At 36.0% G+C, this 21750-nt stretch overlaps 1 protein-coding gene across 2 annotated transcripts in view; it reads right to left on the bottom strand.

The window, feature by feature from the left end:
• Nucleotides 1–21608, bottom strand: part of FHIT (fragile histidine triad diadenosine triphosphatase) — a 561200-nt gene extending 539592 nt beyond the window's left edge. Inside the window, exon 1 of one of the 2 annotated variants that reach the window (XM_083796287.1) lies at nt 20926–21608. In XM_083796287.1, the coding sequence (XP_083652413.1) occupies nt 20926–21041 (116 nt within the window). In that variant the 5' untranslated portion in view covers nt 21042–21608. The remainder of the gene's footprint in view (nt 1–20925) is intronic. The other variant, XM_083796281.1, reaches the window with a different exon arrangement.
• Between the last annotated feature and the right edge of the window lie 142 nt (nt 21609–21750).

Here is a 21750-nt window from a genome sequence, read left to right on the forward strand (position 1 = left end):
GGGTCAAGAGAAATGTAAGCCAAAACTCTCTGTTGAAGATTAATACAGTAAGGATTAGAGCATGCATATTTGACTCACTGGTCACCTATCACATACAACAGGAACCAAAATAACTACAGTCAAATAGAAGATAAAGCAGGTACAAACAACTATAAAAGTACAAATCACTGTTGCCATGTTTAAGTGAACTTTCTTGCTTCTCAAGTTTTCCTTTAAAAATCCTTTTACGCACCAGAAGTATTTGTTCCACTTTCCTTTTTTGTTTGTGTTCACCTAACTATAAACAGCTTAACTGCGCATATAAACATTAAAAATCAATTTACTATGTCATAAAACACAAATATCCACCAAAAAAAAAAAAAATCAAGTCCACACCACACATTCATCTCTTCTGCATTACACAAATCTGTTGTTTAACAAATGTTTCAACAATTGATCACAATGAGCTAGAACTGATGACACACAAATCTATGCTGGTTTAAATTTCACTGCATAATGTGACAATCTTGAATTTCTAAATCTTCCTTTTACGTTGCATGCTGCTTTAATTATCACAATTATTTTCTGTGATATCAGAATTGATATCCCTGAACTACGATATCAAAGTTCAGCTTTTCCAAAACAGATAGCAGAAAATCTCAAAATGAAGAGAAAGAATTTGTTGAAATAAAAAGTAAGATTATGGGATGAAAATGAGTCTTTTTCATGGTACCTGATGCATTATCCAATCTCTTTTTAGGGAAAAAAATTAAAATGAAAATAAAAAACACCCCCCATATTTCAACTTTAAATATGAATCAAAGAACAAGCGTGTTCTTTGCAGAATGCTGAATTACTTTCAAAGGCTAAAGTTACTGTGACACTTGATACACATTCACTGAAATTTCATTCATTTCACTGAAATTATCCAATACACAGTGGGAGGAAAAATTACCAGATCTCTGCAACATTACATATCTTATTTCATTGTTTCTGTACAACTGGTTGATGCATACTACTACATAAGAGAGCCTCATGTAAATTCAGAAGAAACGTAAAAAAATACCACTAGTAACATTTTTCCCCACCTCGCATTATTGAGCTAGTGACCAGAAGCAATACCTGTGCATTTATTTTTAAATACACCTAGCATTAATCTTTGCAAACATAACTGCACCAGAATAACTTAACCATTGTGAACAAAGCAGAAGTCAGCAATCATTCTATAAAATTTGGCCACCCTCAGCATATCAACTTTCTTTACATTTTCCCTCTAACTAACGCTCAGCATTTCTGTGTGATAGAAAAGCCAGGTGGCTAAAGAAGTTGTCCTGTCAGCTTTATCTTTAATCCATGAATTTAGATCTTGAGTATAACAGCAAAGGATGGGTGGCAATGTTTGTCAATGCAGTGTAATAAATACCCTTAACTTTACAGTATCTTCTTCTTCCTGTACTTCAAGGCAACAAAGGGATAATAAATAAATATAGCAAGTAATGACCTACGTACCAGTAAAAAGAGAAGGTTTGGCCTATATATTAATAATCATGTTTACTTTGTTCAGCTACTACTGTATGAAAGAAGACTGTAGTAGAAAGATATTGCCTCTCTCTACTGCTTTAATGGCACCATAGTTTAGCCTATAGCACTGAAGTCACACACCAGATGTGATACAAAGAGAAGGCAGAAATGATTTTGGCTGGTACTTATTTCCTCTGAAGTTACAGGGGAACTACCCTGCATGTTTAATAAATCAGGCCCTTGGTCTTACCTTACACGCAATGAGCCTGAAGTACAGACAGGTTGATGCAAGCTTCACTGAAATGACAGCTTTCTGAGCATTACTGCACCACTGAGAACAGACATTTACATCCTCTTTCTTAGGACATACTTTTAATTTTACAATTGCATCTAAATGATGATTCTTCCAATTATTTAGACTGGCATGATGTGGCTAACTATGGAGCAAGAAACCCACTCCAACAAAAACAGATCCGTCAGGGGACAAAGTTGCACACATATCAATTAGCATATCCTAAATCCCTATTTAGGAAATAGAACCTAATTTTAGCATGTGTATCTTTACTATTACTGAAAAGACTGGAAAGACTACGTGTGCACATATAAATTGCGCGGCTGAGGGGGAACCTCATCGCAGTCTACAACTTCCTCGCAAGGGGGAGTGGAGAGGCAGGCGACCTATTCTCCATTATCACCAGTGACAGGACCCGCGGGAACGGTGTCAAGCTGAGGCACGGGAAGTTTAGGCTGGACATCAGGAAGAGGTTCTTCACCAGAAGGGTGGTCGCACACTGGAACAGGCTCCCCAGTGAAGTAGTCACTGCACCAAGCCTGTCTGAATTTACGAAGCGATAGGACTGTGCACTTAGTCACATGGTCTAAACTTTTGGGCAGACCTGTGCGGTGCCAGGAGTTGGACTTGATGATCCTTATGGGTCCCTTCCAACTCGGGATATTCCATGATTCTATGAAATTGTATATCCATGTTATTAACGTGCATTTGGTTTATCCACTCATAAAACTCTGGTTCTTATTCACAGAAAAAATGATTCAGGTTTCACTAGCTTTTACTGAAAGAACTCACAAAATACATTTTTGCCATTGTATGTTGTAGATTACACTATTAAGGAAGCTGCCTTTTGCTGGCTTTTAAAAATCTACCTGTTAGCTTACATTTTAAACTGGTTTTGAATATTCTATATATATCTGTGACAATGTCATTGATTCATAATAGCTTTTGCTACTTCTGAGAAAATCAGTAGGCCTTCAAAATATATATATATAATTTTATTTATTTATTTTTAAGTAGGCTAACAACTGACAGTTTCACCAATAAACTGCACCATGGGTAGTTCATTACATTCTCAGTCTTCAAGATCACCAAAAGTCATTCTGGTTCTTTGTTAGGCTCTCACTTGTGTGAGTGAGTGCAGATGCTGTCTGTAATGACGAGGTGAACAAAAATCAGTTGAATGCCTTCATCTCATTTTTCAAACCTAGAACATTATGTCCCATTTCATTTTTATGAGCCCTATTTCCAACATTTTCCACACAGGTCCTGGGTACAAAAAAAGGTATTTTTCTTGGTGTTTTATCATAGCTCTCTCTAAGCCATCCACAGAACTCATCAGCTGAATTGTCATCAGAGCTGTTGAGCTCTATGATAGTCATATTGATTGGTATCTCCCAAAGGCATATTGTAATCGTTTTATCACTGATAGGGTTATAGGCAGACACACACTTTGACATTCCCCTTAGATATGATAAATGCAATCCTCATTTTCTCAGATCTTGTGCAATTCACCACATATCCATCTATCACCACAGAATGACCCTTTCTATTCCTCTAAAGTTATAAAGCCCAGATATTTATATCTTGCTAATTCATACATATGCCATACATTCCATAGTCCTATTTTTTTTATTAGTTTGTGATGCTTCAGCTCATTATTTCCTCAAAAAGATATCAGCTGATGTATTCCTTTCGAATGATTTTGTACAGCATCACTCTGAATACAGCTCAATAGTAAAAAGAGGCTTCTTCCCCCAGTGTAATCTATCACATTCTTAAATAGCAGAGGGTATTTCTGACATGTGCCACATACAGATTATTTAGGTTGCGGTCTAAATTCCTACTAGGGGAAGAAAAAAAAAAAAGTTTGTGCTTGCTCCTAGCTAAAGTTAGAATTCGATCAGTCTGCATCCACCACCAATGAAGCTTGTAACTGCTGTGACAGAGGAAGCTTGTTTCTTCCCACTTAGGGACGTTTTAAGACGTGCACAATGTCTTACATGGCTAAGGTACTACGTTAACAGCAGCAATAGATAAGCATGTAATCAGCATAATCTTTAAATAGTGTTCATAAAACAATTCCAATAGTTCTTTGACTAAATTCATGTTGTGCATCTGTAAATATTACATCCGGTAACAGCACATCATATAGCTAGTTTTGTGAGAAAACTGACCCAAAGAAACTTAACTCTCTTTAAGAGGAAAAAAAATAATCCATGCCAGTATAGAAAGATTACTTTTCCGTATTAAAATTGCAGTCAGCTTTGCAGTTAAACTAATATAAATTATTTTTAAATACCAGGCAAGTGCACATGCAATTAGATGCAAGTTTATATAAATTTGAATGGGTAATTCGGTGGTATTAAAAAAAGAAATGTAAAATAACCTAAGGACACATTTCTCTTTAAGAATTCACAATCTTGCAAGCCTACTGTCAAATGTGCGCATTCTTGTTGCAGTTACCAATATTAGCAGTACTGAGGAGCTACATATTTTTGTACGCATTAGCAGGAATGATGCCTTAATACAGGAGAAAACTAGGCCAAACCAGAAAGTTTTATTATTAAAAAGAAAAAAAAAAAAGTGACTGTGAATCATCTCATTACTGAAAGATCTGTAATGATTAAAAAAAAAAAAAAAGTTAAGTATTACAATATTTGTAAGTATTACAAGCCTATTACACCTTGGTTCAGTGTATTTTAAAATTTGACCCATAATAATTATCCACGAAGACTTAACTTCATCAATTAACTTAATCAATTACTACTACTTTTTATATATATGAGAGCTATAAAATAGTTCATAAAGATATAAATATTTATATATTTAAAGTAATTTATAGTTTACCTTCAGTGTTCTTATAGGAAAAAGTACTGTCAAAACAGCAGACAGTACTTTAAATATTAAAAAAAAAAAATCTATCAAGTCAGGACCAAAAAACATGTTTAGATAAATATTAAGTGGTCACTGCAGATAAAATCAAGGATGAATGAAACACTCACTTTTCAAATTTTACACAGATAAGAGTTAAATGGTGTGGTATTGTAAAAAGAAATATTTGGGTAAATGGAATTTCCATCAAAGCTTAATAACCAAATTCAAGTGAACACAAATTGAAGTGTTCTGTACTTTCTGTGGTCCCTATAATGTTTAATTCAATTACCCTAAATGGAGCGTTACTACTGATTACTGTCTCTCAGGCTGGATAAGACAATTTGACAGTTACTATACTTTGAAATTTTACTCTACTAAAAGCATTTAAAAAACTAGATGTATCATAACTTGAAGGGCTACAAAAACTTTTTCCTTTGTTTGATGTTGGGAAAAACTCTCATCAACATTTACTAAGCATCATGCTTAGTGTTTCTTTTGGTAATAATACCCTAAAAATGAAGAAATAATTATCAGTCACTACAAGAGTACAGCAGTCAGGCTGTAAAAAGCCTCAGCATATAAACTTCAAAGAGCAGCCTGCACAAATTCAGTGCCATAACATTGCTCTCATATGAGAACTTCAAAGAGGTTTGTGTTGAGATTATGGCAAGATTTTTTGGCCTACAGTGTACAAAACTCCCAGCTGCACTATTTTGGAAAAATATAATAAAATCACCACAGAAGTTCACACATTTCAAACGCTAAGAAAGCGCTCAACATGAAGATTTTAAAGATACAACTCAAAGCATTTCAGTTTTGTTTTCAGATAAGGTAACCACAAGCCTCCTTTGGAAATTAACTTTCCATGTAATCCAAGTCGTTCTATCTAGTACCGGAGTTTATTTCTGTTTTTTAAATCACAAACCTTTTAATGTGGCTTATATTTGCATCTCTGGAAATAGCTGAACCCCTATTCCTCCAGCATTTTACTTCGCTCTGTTAGTGGGGTGTGAGTGGCTGCCCAGGATGTGGATAAGCGGGGAGTGGGGGGAGAACTCTCTCCACATTTCATTCAGATAATAGAAATCTGCGAGCTGCTCAGTGTGACAGATGAGCTGGGTGAGCTAAAGCAACTTGTTCCGCTTGTCAGCCTCCAAGAGCCTACAGCAGTGAGATACAATTGTGATGACACCACGATCGCAGAACTGGGTCAAACATACGGTCACTTTAAAACAGAATGTCAAACGTTCTTTCTACTTGAGAAATTTGATTCAGTGACACTAAAAGCTGTTAGAAACCATTAGCTTTATATCTAGGTCCAAAATGAAACTGTTACTTTGACAGTATTTGAAGAAGCCTCTTGTGAGCCCTATGTTGCCATTAAAGTTTGTAGGAATCACAAACTGTCAAATAACGTCACTATTGCCCATAGGGACTGAGTACTTTACGGCCTGAACACTTTCCTGTGTTGCATCAGGAGATTTGTGCCTTTGGAGTAATATTTTCATTACGACTTAGTGGATTAAATGGATTAAAATCCTCACTGAATTTTCAAGAAGATTACGCAGAGATAGAAAAAAAAATAATAATCCAGAAGTAAAATATAAAAAGTATCTTAACCCATGCCTAGACCTATTATTTTGTTCAAGTCATCTCACACAGAACAGAATAGATATTTGTTTTGTTTTATTTAGTTCAGTGGAATAGAAGATTATCTAATTAAACAATAGTAGACATTTAAAGAGAACTGACAAGTAGTACTTAATCTATTAAAATTGCTTCCCTAAATATTTTAACTCAAATTTGAATTATGTTGTGATGATGAAATATTTACTCCATGCAGTACTACTAGCATGCACAGTTCAAAATATGGAGATCATGCCACACGGTACACACTTGGAAAAGTAAATGTTAAGATGAAGATAGTTCTGGATATTATCTTCCATGTGATCATCAGATTCTCTAAGAATTCACAAACAAATGGTTTTCTTTAACTGAAACACCTACATATTGTGACCTTTGTCCAAAACCACTAAACTGTAGAAGGGAACAGCAGGAGTCTGAGACAACAGAAGTAATTTCCTTCTTGATATTTCACAAATTTGTGTTGGCAGCCTAAGTCAAGCTCAAGTGATGGATTCTGGTCAAGCTCATATTCCCAGCCTAATAAGTCTACAGCTGAATTCATAGTTGTTTAAATATACTATATTCAAAACATATTTTTATATATTTTGGATTATGATGTAGATACTTTTGGTTTGTTTACATTACATAATTGCCCTGCAGCATAAAAAATTTTCAGGAAAAATATTTTCAAGAAAAACTTCTCATAAAGCTATTCAGTTAAGATGATGCATATTTCTGTGTAGTTAAAAACTTACATAATTCTTAAAAATAATTGTTGTTTACTTGCTTTGATTTTTAAATATGTCTTTGATCTCGTTCATTAATATTCATTAGTCTTCTGATGTTGGACTAATGAGAATCTTATGCATTTATGAGAAGCTATTTAAACAAAGCTATCAGATAGATTTTCTTCTGATTTACATTTTTCATCAATGCTGACAATACTTAATTCTTTGTATTCTCCAGCCTTTTCTTCAAGCTTCCTGAAATCATGGTCTACATACTTCAAAACAAAGTGGAGCTCAATAAATGTGTAAGTATTTCAGTCAATTATAAGCATGGAATCCTAAATGTATAACAGCATAAACACATAATACATATGGACAGAATGAATAATGCTCATACTCAGCATCTAATTTACTTCCATGTTTTACATGTATTATTTATATTTACGATAGAACATCTCTGAAGCAAAAAAAAAAGAAAAAAAAAAAAAGAAAAACATTGCCATGACTTTTCAGCTCTAAGAATTTGCATGAAAGTGGGCACAAAACCAGCAGAAAAGTACTGTTGCCAGAACACAATACCAGCCACTGATATTCAGCATCATGGGTGCACACACAATAACATGCACAAACAGTAATTTGTATTCTTTGCAGTTAAAAAAAAAAAAAAAAGTGTTTTCCCATTTAGTTTCCCCTGTTAGCACTGAATATCCACCCGAAGTTGCAAGCAGAAGTGCCCCAGCATATGCTGTACAACCGACCTGTAGTAGATACACTGCCTGTTAGAAGTACCCAGGGAAACTAATACAAGTTTACGGGCTGCAGCAATCAGTCACAACACGCCAACAAATAGTTCCAAGTTAAACATCCACTGCTCATTAAACGTACTTCTACATTGTTAGAGTTTTGCCAATTATTTCCCAATCAAATGCTGATTTACACTAGAAGTAACTTCAGCAAAGCAGTCCTACCCTACCACATCTAATATGTATGCAAAGATAATTAACATATGCAATAACTTCCAAAGAAATATTACTACTTCAGAAGTAAGCATCTATGAAGTCAGCTCCACTGACTCTTATTTCTCTGAGGAACTGAAAAGCTCTTTTGCTGAAATCTCATTGTGGTTAAAGCATAGAAATGACCTGGCATAAACCACAGTGCTAATCAAGCAACATTCACATTTGCTTCACTGGCATCTGGATTTATCTTCTAGTAAGACCAGTTGATTACTGTGTCTGTCACTATTCTTACATGCTGGGTTCACTGCTATTTCCAACTTAAATCTTAAAGATCAATTACAACATATCAAACTTTTTTTTTTTTAATTTTTAGATAAAGCAACACCAATTTGAAACCATATACTAGAAATTTTCATATGCAGAGAAAGCAGTTGCTCTAGTGTCAGTATCAAATATCAAAAAAAAAAAAAATCAAAGGTCTAAGTATCCATAATTACAGAACTTCTAGTATGTCTCCCAGGATGCTCAGAGCCTGATAGCACTGGAATCCACCACCAAGCCCAAATATTTCAATGGAGTTGTTTTATGTATATCAAAGTTCAAAAATTTTTCACTAATAATGTTTGATTATCTGTAAAGCTATACATGTTAATATGAATTGAGTTCTACATTACAGTAGAACTCTGAAAAAGATAATGAAGTATTCAATTTCAGAGGCTCTAAGAGTTATTCACGGTATTTCTCTAAACAAGATGCTGTGGATTAGCATCCATTTCTAATTCTATGTGCAACATCAGGCCTTATATATCATGCTCATCGAAGGTATTATTAATCTCCTTCCAAAGAAAAATATTTTCTCACTCTACCTTTTCTCAATTTCTATTCCTTTTCTTTCACTTGAATTAGCACAAGACTCAGTTGAGACTCATACCCAGTCCTTAATTCTGATACTTAAAGTTACTGCTCAGAGATGCACCATTACAGCATGCATCATATAGAGATTTTATCCTAGCTAATCAAGCCTTTAAAAATAAGTCACACATCAGAATTAATGCAACATAAAAAGTACTAATGTCACAATACGAGAACAGAAGTGGTTTTCTGATACCTAGGAGAATGAGTAACAGGACAGAATTTCATTCAAATAGAAGTTGTCTTCAGTAGTCATATATACAAAATAGCTTTTTGTGGTTTATGTGTAAACGTGTATTCTAAGTTGTACTTCAAATATCTGAGAAGTTTCCAGGTTGTTTTTGTTTGTTTGATTTATAAGTTTTCTTAAATCACACTGTCAGTTACAGCTTCAGATGCAGCACTGTGAAGGTATAAACATTAGAGCTTTTTAATGGACTAGGATTCAAACAACAAAATCAGGGAAAAGCTGACACAGAAATCTCTCTCACTGAAGACACTTAGGTTAAAAAAAAAAAAAAAAAGACAGTGAGACAGTGCCTGCTACTAGCAGTAATGAATCAGTGAGGGAAAGCTTACAAATTAGACTAGTAAAAAGCAGGCAAGAAATTTGAGAACCTCCAAACAGGAGCAGCATCTTGGCAAAGCTCCCACAAGCAAAAGCACTGCCAGGCTAGGCCTCCCCTTCTGTGTCTCTAAAAGCACATGTACGTAGCAGTCTGCCATCTGAAATTAGTCAGCCCGGTACAGAAGCCAAAGCAGCACCTGGCCAATTACCCAAACCACCAAAGCATCTTTATTTATTCATAACTTAAATATATCTATATCTATATATCTGTGCAACAATCAATCTGTTGCTACTAATACCCAAGCTTGGTTCCATCCACATGAGCTGTAAGCTGAGCAACTGCAGATTAAGCACATGCTGAACTGATCTTTGGGAAGGTAAATTAGCCCTCTACTGTTTACTACTTGAAGACCTGCAACTTCCGAGATGACATTTCTGTTCCTTTACCCATAAAAAGAGACTCAGAACAGTTTTCTAAACATTCATATAATTGGACAATATGTCCATCCTTCCCATAAAATGTGCACAAGAACACAGCATTCGCTTAAGTTTTGCTATTATGTTCATTCTATAAGCAAGTTCTGCCTTATTTTATCTCCCAAAGTCAGAAAAGAAAATGTCAGAATAATTTTCACAGAGAAAAATTTGATTTGGTTAAACAGCTCAAGACTTTCAAAGTGAATGTGAAGTTTGACACAGGTGCTCATGTTTGGGTGCAAAATCATTATTACCATTTCATAAAACTTTGTCTTTCTATGAGTTATTGTTAAGGAAGTCACCAAAAATATTTCTACATTCCACATTTCTACCCTTCTACAGTCAAAACAACATTGTAGGAGAATTTACATTAGAGAGGACAAAATTTAGGCACCTTACAAATACATTTTCTTTCTCCTCTAAATATCATATATATATGATATAAATATATATCATATAAATAGAAATACATATTTAATAGAGGCCCACTTCCTTACTGACTTTTATTGGTTCTCTGACTGAAAACTGCAATTAGTTATGTATTGCTGACTCATATATGAATCCTTCTGTCATTATATTATTCAACATGACCGTTAATAAGCAGGACATACGAAGTCTAAGGAACTGCACCATCACCCTGTTTTATTAAACCATTTGTAGCAAGAGACAGTTAAATATTGTATATCCTATAAATATATTAGTCCAGCAAGGACAATGCTAGTTTGTCACATGAAATAAGCCAAGAAAGCAAAACCAAATAGAAATACAGTTTAATTAATACAAACAGTATTTAATTTTTAGGTTTAAAATATGATAAAATAAATGCATGACAAATAGTTTTATTTTTAAATGGACCTCACTTACAAGTGAGCTTTGCTGGAGATATAAAACTGACAGAAAAAAAGAAACAAAGGAAAACAATATTCATTAGTTCAAGTGAAACTAACAAGGGTTACCAGCATTAAAAAACTTCTTTAAATTCCAAAATGAATCTCTTGTCCTGACCTTTATAGAGCTCAAGATGCATACGTACACAGAATAAACAAAATAATTTGAAAGCAAATTCACTGAGTGCACCTGACCTTTGAAACAGCACAGATAATTTTAGTCCGATTTGCACAATGGTAGTCTCAGTTTTTATGTAGCAACACAGATATGACAAAACTACTTAAGGAAAAAAGACGACATTTTACCAAAATAAAAATATCTTTCAATATTTTTGGAGATAGACAAAAGTCCTAGGAATCTCAGGTTTAGGAAAGATTCCTCTGCACTTCCCTTAGTGTCCAGCTAAAGACAGTTCAGCTCTAGAGAGAAAAGCCCATTCTGCCAGTTATGTTGACAAACTGACAAATAATTCACATGTAAAAGAAAAAAATTAAGTTATACAATCACATAAAAAATGGTTTTGAAAGGAGTGACCATTAGTTTTCTCCTTGCTCATCTAGTATACAGTAGGCTATTTAAAGCATCTCTGGCTGATTAGCTTCGATTTTCAGAGCTGAGGAGCAAAATGAAGACCCGCAGCATAAATAATCTGGCAAGCAGTGCTGACAAGTAAAAAAAGCTCTGGTTACAAAGACCAGATGTTCTCAAAACTAAGCACATATTAGCTTTAGCTAGAACTAGTTGACTATACCTTCCTTTTGTGAAGGACAGATGCCACAAGAGTTAAAATGACTAACTTAGCATCACTTGGGAAAAAAAAAAAAAAAAAAAAAAGGCACTACAATTTATTTAAACCCCAAACCAGTTTAAACCCCAAACCAGTTTACTGCAAGTTAGTTGTATTACTTCTGCCTGATGAAATCCAAATTATCATGGAGGGCTTAGTAGCTCTGCTTAGATTCAGAATGTCTCTAGCTCCATCAGCTTCATCATTCCACACTGATGGTGACAACATGGTTCTGCCTCTGCTGGAAAACAGTTTTGTTTTTTTTACAATACCTATGGGAGAACTGACTGAAGAAATCCCAGCCTTGATCTGATTAGTGTTAATAGTAGTTAAAATTCTTTCCTCCACCCTCCAATTACAGCTTTCAAGATTTTTCGTAACATACTTAAAAATAAATATGGACAATCACATATATGTCATTGTTTTCAATAGGAAGCAACACTGACAGTAATATCTGTTAAGCTATAACACCTGTCGTAAGGAAGAAAAAAAAGGATAGGCATACAGGGAAAAATAATTCAGAAAGTATATCCAAGAAAAACTGTTGATTCGCTAACAGTTTAGGCCATGGATCTCTCCATGTTCTATTTAACTAGTTAAATTCACATTGCAAAAATTGTAAGGCATATTGGTAATAAACATTAATAAAATATTTTTACTCTGAACTTCAATATTTGCAAATATCAGTGCTTAGTCATTCTTATAGCAAGCATCAAGCAGTACCAACCTTAGTTGTTGGCTAGCGCATAACCACTGTGAGTAGATTGCTTTTTCAGGTCAATAAGCACTCTTCTAGTACATGGACAAACAACTGAAGGCTGAGATCTTACCAGGCCACAAATTTTCTGGTAAACGCTTTTACCAAATAAATAGGAATGTTGATTGTGCTTCTTCTCCTCCATTTTAAAGATGTGTTATTCTGAACCTTTCAGGACTGAAAACATTGATAGGATCAGAACTGCAAAGGGCAGGGAAGTGTTACACTGTCCCATATCAGCGGGAAGTGTAAGCCAATGCATAGTAAAGCAAGATAACTGTTGATCCTTTACAACGTGACCAGATCTTAGTTTGATGCTAGTATTGAATAAATCCAGTTTTGATGCAGTACCCATATGGTGGTAAGTCTCTACAAGTATCTACAAAGAAATCACAGCATTTCAGCTTATCTCCAAATCGGACTGCAAGCATTGTATCTGTCATTAAGAGCTAAGAAGCTGCCACCTCTCAACAAAGCAGACCATGATTAGATTGAATTAGTATCTAGTCCACTTTGAATCACAGTTATATAAATGAACCCGCTGAACTTCCAGATATGTACAGATATGGTTAGAACTAAAAGGCTGTTTAGAAGTTGTTCCTTACCACCTCAGCTGGAACAATGCCTGAGCAAAGCAGAACTTTTTTACTACTACTACTACCACTTGCAGTGGAAATCCAATTCAGAGGTTAAGAAGCGCTCATGGTTATCTCATGTTTCCAAGAACAATTTTCTGAGTTGCAAGGCTATCAATTCTTCCACCTAAAGCAAATCCCACTTCTCTCTCCAGTTCTTGTAAAAGCTCATGCGAGCAACTGTCTATAGCTGTACAATAAATTCAAACAATGAACTTTTCAGGATTATCAAGGATGAAAACAACCCTTTTCTGTATAGTCAACTCACTCGGGTGACTCTACTGCTGTGATTCACATAATCCCAGAAAAAGCTGTAACAGGATAACACATCGGAAAGGGAACCAGCAGCTGAAATGGAGTTACTTGATCTGGAATTCCCTGAGATGGTTATCCCATTAAAAAAAAAAAAAAAAAGAGGAATGAAATTTATATTATTAACTCCTAATATTTCTAGTGGCTGAATCTTATCAGATAGGCACTGTCCTAAAAACAAACAAATAACAACAAAAGAAAAACAGTGCTTAAACTGTCAGTAGGCAGTTCAGACACTGGCTTTTTATTCACTTCTCAATTAAATGATTACAAGTATCTCTAGATCCTCGTATCCAGACTCAAAACACTAGCTCAGTATTTCTGTGGCTACGTACTAAGAAATCAATCTTATGAATACAGATGTAGTTCACTCCCACTATCAAGCTATTTTTCTCACTCTTGACTTCAAACATTTCCACAGTGGTTTCTGCGTGGACTCAGCCCACAGCTTTGAAACCACCAGTCACTTCAGTTGCCTGCATGGCTATTCCCTTCCAGATGTTATTAAGATAACTGCAACACATTTGGTCTGGCAACTGTTAAGCATGCATGTGTTTTTGACCTCTGCTGTTTACAGGAAAAGGAAACAATGTCATCTGGTCACCATTAGAACCAAACTACCCGAGTTTCCATCATATGCTTTAAAACAGTATAGTACAAAAATATTTCTGAATTAGAAGCTCTCCAATACATGTTCTCTTAAAAACACTGGAAAATTATTGGCAGTTGCATCATACAGTCTCAATATACACAACTGAAAACTAGTTAAAATATGGGTCTCATAATAAACAGAAAACATTCAAGGATTAATACAGGGTGCTTTTATCTTTTCTAATGCTGTCTTCACATTTATATTTTCAATGTACTGACAAAGAATGCTTACATACATGCTAAGTGCATCTCAAAAACAAACATTACACTAGAAAAATACCGGAAAAACAGCTGCCAAATTCATAGAATAAAACCTCTTTCTACTTTAATATTTTATTTTCCAATTTTAAAACACCTGTCTACATCTTTCGGCATACAAGTGCTTTAAAAATACTTGTTTTCCTAAGAAAGCTCTTTCCCTTTATTTGACTACTCACATAAAAATATCTATACTAAAACGCACTACTTAGTCTAATGTTAGAGTACAGTGACTTGTATCTTGACTTCAGAAGAGAAAACATGGGAAGATTATTTGCACTGTGCTGCATGAACATTCAACCACAGTTAAATGTTTCCTGTTTTAAATCCAGCATCTGGTATCCTCTTACGTAACAACTGAAAAGACTTATCTTGACTTTTGTTACATAGGTACAAACCAGTAACTACTTCCCAGCACACAACTAACAATTTAACTGCAACAATCCAATTGCCAAAAAAACTCCTCCTTTCCAAATTCAGCACTTAGCAAGACAACTTACAACACATTTATATTTGTTATATAAATACTAGTTAATATTTAATATATAATACAGTTAATATTTGTTATAATACTTGATAGGCTTCTTAGATTTATTAGTTTTATTATAAATATAGTTTTTAATAACCAAATGGCTACTCTTACACAAATCTTTAATGATAACTGAACCAAAAATATTAGTCAATGATCAGCATGCAACAACACTCAAAAAAAAAGCAATTAGTTCACAAAATAATATCACTGTAGTTTCAGGATAAATTAAGTAGCTCTTCTATGAAAGCTCGCATAGCAACAGAGGCTGAAGTCCAGGGTCATAACATTTTCTAGTGAAATAATGTGTAGGCTATTAGCTCTTCATCGATTTGAGATGTGCTCATCTGTATTTTGATTTCCCCGTAAACACATGCACCTAATCACGTTTCAAACACGCGTACACAGTTTCCTCAGCAAAGCACCTGCCTAAACAAAAATGATGGAAGAGATTTATAAACCTTACATACAGGCAAGCTCCCTTCTGTCCTCTCCCCCTCCCCTCATTTCTTTCCAAAATTGAATGTTGTAAAGTCAAACTTGACCTGAAAACTTCTCTGTAATGAATAAAATTCTGCTATTCTGAAACAGTACTCATCAGAACCATATAATTCTTAAATATTTAATAACAAAACATACACTAAAAAGAGACTGAAAGCCTGAAATCATTAGGAGATGTCCTAGTACAAGAAATAAAAAGGAGACATACATTTCTCTGCAAGTGTAATTTCAAAGTCCTTTCACATCGGGATCTAAAGACTGTCAGCTTGGTTGCTCTGCTACTGTATATTAAATAAGCATGTAATGAAGCTACTGGTTTTGATTCATTGAGATGCCAAAGATCATGGGTAAAGTATATAAAATTAATGAATGTTTTTGAAAGTGGAATATCAAGAAGTTGGTAAGAATCAGGTACGGCATCAAAAAGAACAAGATACTGACAGAAAGAAACCACAGAAAATCCAACACCACTTCATTTTAGTGACCATTCAGAACAATAATAAAGCATGAATGCCATTTCAAACTCATTTGCACATCCAAACAGACTATGCAATATTTTACATACCATCAGTTCAGGGAATCACTATACTGTTATTAACAGAACACTGATTTCCAGTCTTAATACAACCTGAATGCAAATTTGAGCCTTGTATATTACCTACTGCTTTCTAACATGCCTTCATTATCTCTTAGTTTTCAGCTAAGACTTGCACACAAATCCACCAGAACAGTTTAGAAGGTGCTTAATTTTCAGTATTTGCATAATTCCACTGAAGTGAACAGGACAAATAATATGCATACTTAGTGGCAAATGTCAGCACTATGCCAACTTTAAGCCTTACTCCTTCAACATTTCAGAAACAATTTTGAAAACTAATTAAATGACATATGTAAACTATTCTAACAAGTCAGTGTGCAATGACTGCCTAACAACAGGATACATTCCGAGGCTAATATCTATCAGATTTTTAGAAACTTAAAACCTTGCCAAATTTGAGCAAATGCTAATGCTAAAAAAAAATATTTATCTTCAGAAGAATTCATTTAAATGCTTTTGACTATTGACGCATTAAGCCACAGTATTATTTTGATGAAGTAACAGCATTAGAGTGCCAATACAGAAAATCTGTACTTTGGTGCATCTATAAACAAGAAGCTCATAAATATAGTTCCTGAGTTAGCTGCATTAAACTGCAAGTCTGATGAGCTATACTGGGAATATTAGGTAGTGTTCTGAAAATTGATGGGAGAGAAATGCACGTTCTGATTAAAATCAAAAGGTTTATTTATACCTTGCAATTAGAACATTTTCTTTAATTTTGCCCACAAGGTTATAAACAGCTCTTTCACCTAATTGTTGGTTGGGTTTTTTTTAATAACTTTTCAAGCTTACTACTTGAATAACCATACCACTTCTAAAAAACAGAACACCTTTAAAAGCATTACACCATTTTGAAATTTTCTATGATGCTTTTGCAAGTTTGAGAATGAAGGTTCATTTTTGAAGGTGCTGGAATGAAATGTGAAATCACCCAAACCTCTCTACCATCCAAGGATACTCGTTTCTCACAGCATAAAGGAATAACACCGCTCATCCAATAAGAAATACAATATACAGCATACCTGTTTTTTAACATAGGAAAACCAGATAGTAGTTGTTAGATTTGGGAAGAAGTAGGACAGGAAAGGTCCAGTATCAGCAGTTGACTTTATGAAGGTGGTAACTGTTTTGTCTGTTCATCATGAAAGCTTGCTTTTTTGAACTCTATTTGGTCATGACACCACTCGGTACGTAAGAAAGAAGATAGGAAGGAAAAAAAATTTACTGCAGTAAATAAGAGTCTGGTTAACAAAGCATTTCTTTAGAAATGTCAGTAGCATCCTGCCCATCATTATAAAAATGTGATTATCACAAGATGAGCCTCTAGAATGGCAGTTTTCCTGTATTTGAATAATTTCTATGCTGATCAAGCTCCTCTTCAGCACCACCTCAAGTTCATCTTTAACTACACTAAGAATCAAGGATTACTCCTTAACGTTTCATTTGCCGATCAAAGCAAATTCTCTGAGTATAGATAAATTGTGTTAAAAAGTAACTAACAATTAAATTGGTGTCCCACTCCTCGAAATGCAGCACACATCTCCACTTTTGGTGGAGTAGCATAATAGTAATAAACAATCAGTGTAGGTAAAATTGAATGTCTGTTTTACCAGAACCATCTGCAGGAACCTACCTATATACCACGTTCTTTCTGAAGGTAACCTCAGCCCTCCTGGTTTGATACACCTCCCTGAAGGTTTACATTTTACTGAGCATGGATTTGGGGTCCTTTTATAACATTGGATTAATTTTCATAATTCAAGCACTTGTAGAAGAGCCCTCTTTTTAGCAGAAACTCTCCAAACTGTTCTTTGTAGGCGTACAGTCAACATCATCTGTTGTCAAGAAATTTAAGATGAATGCACCCCACCCCACCCCCCTCAATTAATGATTTCTGCAAAAACTCTTTCAGCAGCTGAGTCATTAATTTATTGGCTTCTGAGACAGCAAGCAAACCGCTATTACTCACCAGTAGGACCACACCTGGAAAGTCATAAACAGGACTAGATCCAACTTACAGAGACAACCAGTAAAAAGCACGGGAATCAAGTTCAACTAATGCAACTTTCATTTTTACTAATAAAACTTCTAAACGTTGAACGTTATGAAGCTGCTTCTTAAATATCCCAATTTTATCTTTATTTTGTGTGTTCTACTCTGCAAAGAGGTAACTGCCTCACTATATAAAATTACGAACATTCAGAATTGAAAGGCATTAAATTTTGATAATAAGTATTTATGAAGGATGTTCAGAATTACACTGGAGTTTTAGAGACAAGCATATTTCCCTCATGTAACCTGTAGCACCCAAAGAAACTCAGTAAGCTTTTTAACACCAAATAAATCAAACCCAGATTTGGTTGGGCCCTTTGGTGGGTTGTGGTTTTGTTGTTGTTGTTTTTTTAAGAAATCTCATTAAATATTAATTTTAATGTTGCACTCAGAAAAAACAGGCATTGTAAAATACAAGGATGCACTAACACATTGCACCAAACAAATTTAACACTTATTTGATAGATTAGTGATGCAATGGAAAAAGACAAGAATGAACATAATTTGTTAAGACTTTCTTTAAAGCATCCATCTTCTCCTAGAGTTTATGGAAATAACAAAACAACAAAAATATTCAGCCCTGTAAGAATAACTGAAACTTAAGTGCAGAGAATCCATAGTAAGGCAAACAAGACATTTAAGCTACTATTTAAAAAAAGAGAGAAAATATGGATAATACAGGGCAATGCAAGTTCCACACAATAGTAATTAATCATAATGCACAAAATAAAAACACTGCTTAAATAGCACCAAATTCTTTGCGAATAATAAGCTTGTGTTTCAGAATAATTGTAATACTAGAGTTTGAGCTGTAGAAGTCAACAACAGTTTTGTTTCAGACTTAAGAGATCAATATCTGGGCCAGTGAATAGTAAACATTACTGATTTGTTTAAAGCTGTTTATATACACCCATTCTATACACAAATCAGATGACAAAGTTGGAGTGGCGTTATTTTTTACTTTATAAGAAAGTCAAAATTACAAACATAGAATTATATGAATAAATGTAATTAACATAAATGAAGCTGCAGTCACACCAGAGAATGACATTTGTAAAAATAATTCTATTTACTCCACATTCACAAAAGGATTCGCGTGACAGATGACAAAATGAATATGAGAGGATTATACATTGTAACTATGAAATTGCAAATCCTATAAAGTACGTACACAGTTGTAATATGCAAGACAAGAGGATAATCCTAGTCTCACCCTGAAGTTACAAGAGGTGACCCAAACGACTGTTTCCTGTATCACTCCTACATCCTCCAGTTTTCCCCAAACATAAAAATATTAACTTGGTCACTAATAGTCACGTAAAACTGCAAGCATACAATTCAAAGGCTATCAAACTAAATATATAAATTTGACTATCATTACGGCCTTAGTTTTACGCATTCTTCTCACATATTTCTCAATACTATAATACCAGTTAAAATAGCATTGTTACAAACAGCATGTTTTGAAGAGATTTAATTAGAACTTGCATCAGAAGTGCTATACTTGGAAACGTAACAGCTCACGTTAAATGAAACTAAAAACATTTTTGGCCAATTGTTACCAAGTGATCTTACATTGCGGGGGGGGGGGGGGGGGGGGGAATATGTAAACTGAAAGAAACGAAAGAAACGCAACTGAAGGTTTCATAGTAAGTAGCAGAATTGACAAGTGAACTAAATTCCGCTTTTAGGAGTACTCCACACCTAGCACTCAAAGGGAAAAAGCAATACGTGTGCAGAATTTCTTTTCAGCACATAGAATGTAACTTTTAAAGACAGGAATGGTTCTCTGCTGTCATTCAAAGATTTAAGGCTACTCAGAATATCTAAAAATGCATTTGAGGGGAAATATGAAAGCAGGTTATGAAATCAAGGCACCTACTATTTTTTGGAGATAACAGACATCCTGCCCTGAGGAAAAAAGGTTAAGTATTTCATGCACTTTTTCCATTAGACATTTCCATGACTCAATTTAAAATTAAGTAGCCAAGATCTTAGCACGTGTTCTGGAATGTCTTATTTGAATCACCAACAACCAGTATTTGAAAATAAATTATTCTGAAACCTGCCTACAGATGACATATTGTGTGCAATTATTCTTTGAATTCAATTTTGTATTCTCCTCTTGTTAAGAATGTTATCATTTAAGATTTTTAATTCATTAAACCCCAGAAAAATAATTTAAACCGTTTTTTAAAAGCAACTGCAAATTTCGCCTGAACGTCTCAGAGCTAACACAACGGTGCTTTTTCCTTCCTTTCCCCACCTTGATTTTACTCGTTTCTTAAGTGATTAATTAAGAACTTGCAAAATGAATCTGCACCTCCGACACGTGTCTTCCGTACGAGAACCCAACTGCCTTTGCTTTAGCCACTTTATTGTCATTTAGGCTACCCGGGTTCAGCTACAGTTCTTTATTAACTGATGTAAAAGGAGCTGACTGATCACTTGGATAAAGTGTAAGAAGCACCTGAAATTATTTGAAGCGTTATCACCCCAAACAGAAAGTTAAATTCAAGGGGCTGGCCAGACTCTGATTCTAACATAACCAAGCTGCTGCAGTGACGGGTTTTGTTTTGCTGGGGAGCGAAGACGCATTAGGTCTGCTTCAGCCCACTGAATTTCTGTCAGAAAGCAGACTTCCTCTCGCGGCGGTCAAAAGCAAGCAGGGGAGGAGAGGAGAGGAGGCGGGCTGCCACTGCCGGCACCCCCCACAGACAGTGAGGGGAGATGCCCAGGCTGTGTCCAGCATGTAGAAGCCGTGCCAAGGGCTTCCGAAGGGGCTCCCTGAGCATCCCGCCTGAGGGCAGAGGGAGGGGGTCGGGCTGCGAGGCAGCCGAGCGCTGAGGGGATGGGGACAGGGAGAGGCGAGGGCGGCGGCAGCCACCTCAGGGAGCACGAGGCCGAAGGCAAGGCTCTGCCCGCTCCACCACCAGCAGCAGCAGCCGCCGCCTCCTCCCCGCTGGAAGCAGCGCAGGGAAGGTGAGGGAAGGAAATCGACACAAAATGGAGACTTACGCTCCCCCTCCTACAACACATGCGCAGGACCGGCAGTGAGAGAGGAGGCGGGCTGGGCGCTCAGCGAATGGCGGCCCGCAGGGGTAAAGGGGGGGGGGGGGGGGAGCAGCGCGCATGCGTGCTCCGTTCGCGCCGGGCGGTAACGGCCGCTGCCTGAGGAGCCTCCGGGCGCTCCAGCCTTTCCCTCACCTGAGGCGAAGGGCGGTGGCCGCCACCCTCAGCCTGCCCCGGGGGCAGCCTCTAGCTGAGGAGGGGACTGGAAAAGCTGTGCCCGAAGCAGCTGGTGTAGAGAAGTCTTAAAAATTGTGCGGACGCAGCTCTGAGCGCTCACGTTGCAAGCAGGGAAAAGTAGTGTCATGGTGCGTGTCTTGTGTTTGTAAGGCACCTGCTTTTGGCCCACACTGGAGACAGATTATATCACATCGAAACGCTCTCGTCAACTTTCCTCTCACAGCTTCAATTACTAGTTTCTCAATAGTGAGGCAGTGGTGATGTGCCTATTGAATTCTGTTGGTACAGTTGTGGCTGCCATTGCTCCTGCGCTGTGTATCAGAGCCACAAAAGGCACTCTGCAGCAAGAGGCAGCCTCCAGAGCAGACCGTACGGCGCCCCAGTTGACTTCTGCCATGAAGGAGTTCTCCCTCCACCTTTTTCCTAAAGGGAAAAAGCCTGCTTAGTAGGTTGCTTCAGTTCACTTGGATGGCTTTTTTTAGTGAAGACAAGGCCTTATAACATAAAGGAAGGTTTGCAGTGACCTTTGGTTTGTAGGAAAATTTGTTTTCAGCCTAGTATCTAAGAAAGCTCTCTTTCTTACAAAGATACTGC

The sequence above is a fragment of the Anser anser genome (assembly GCF_964211835.1).
Source record: "Anser anser genome assembly, chromosome: 12".
Lineage (NCBI taxonomy): Eukaryota > Metazoa > Chordata > Aves > Anseriformes > Anatidae > Anser > Anser anser.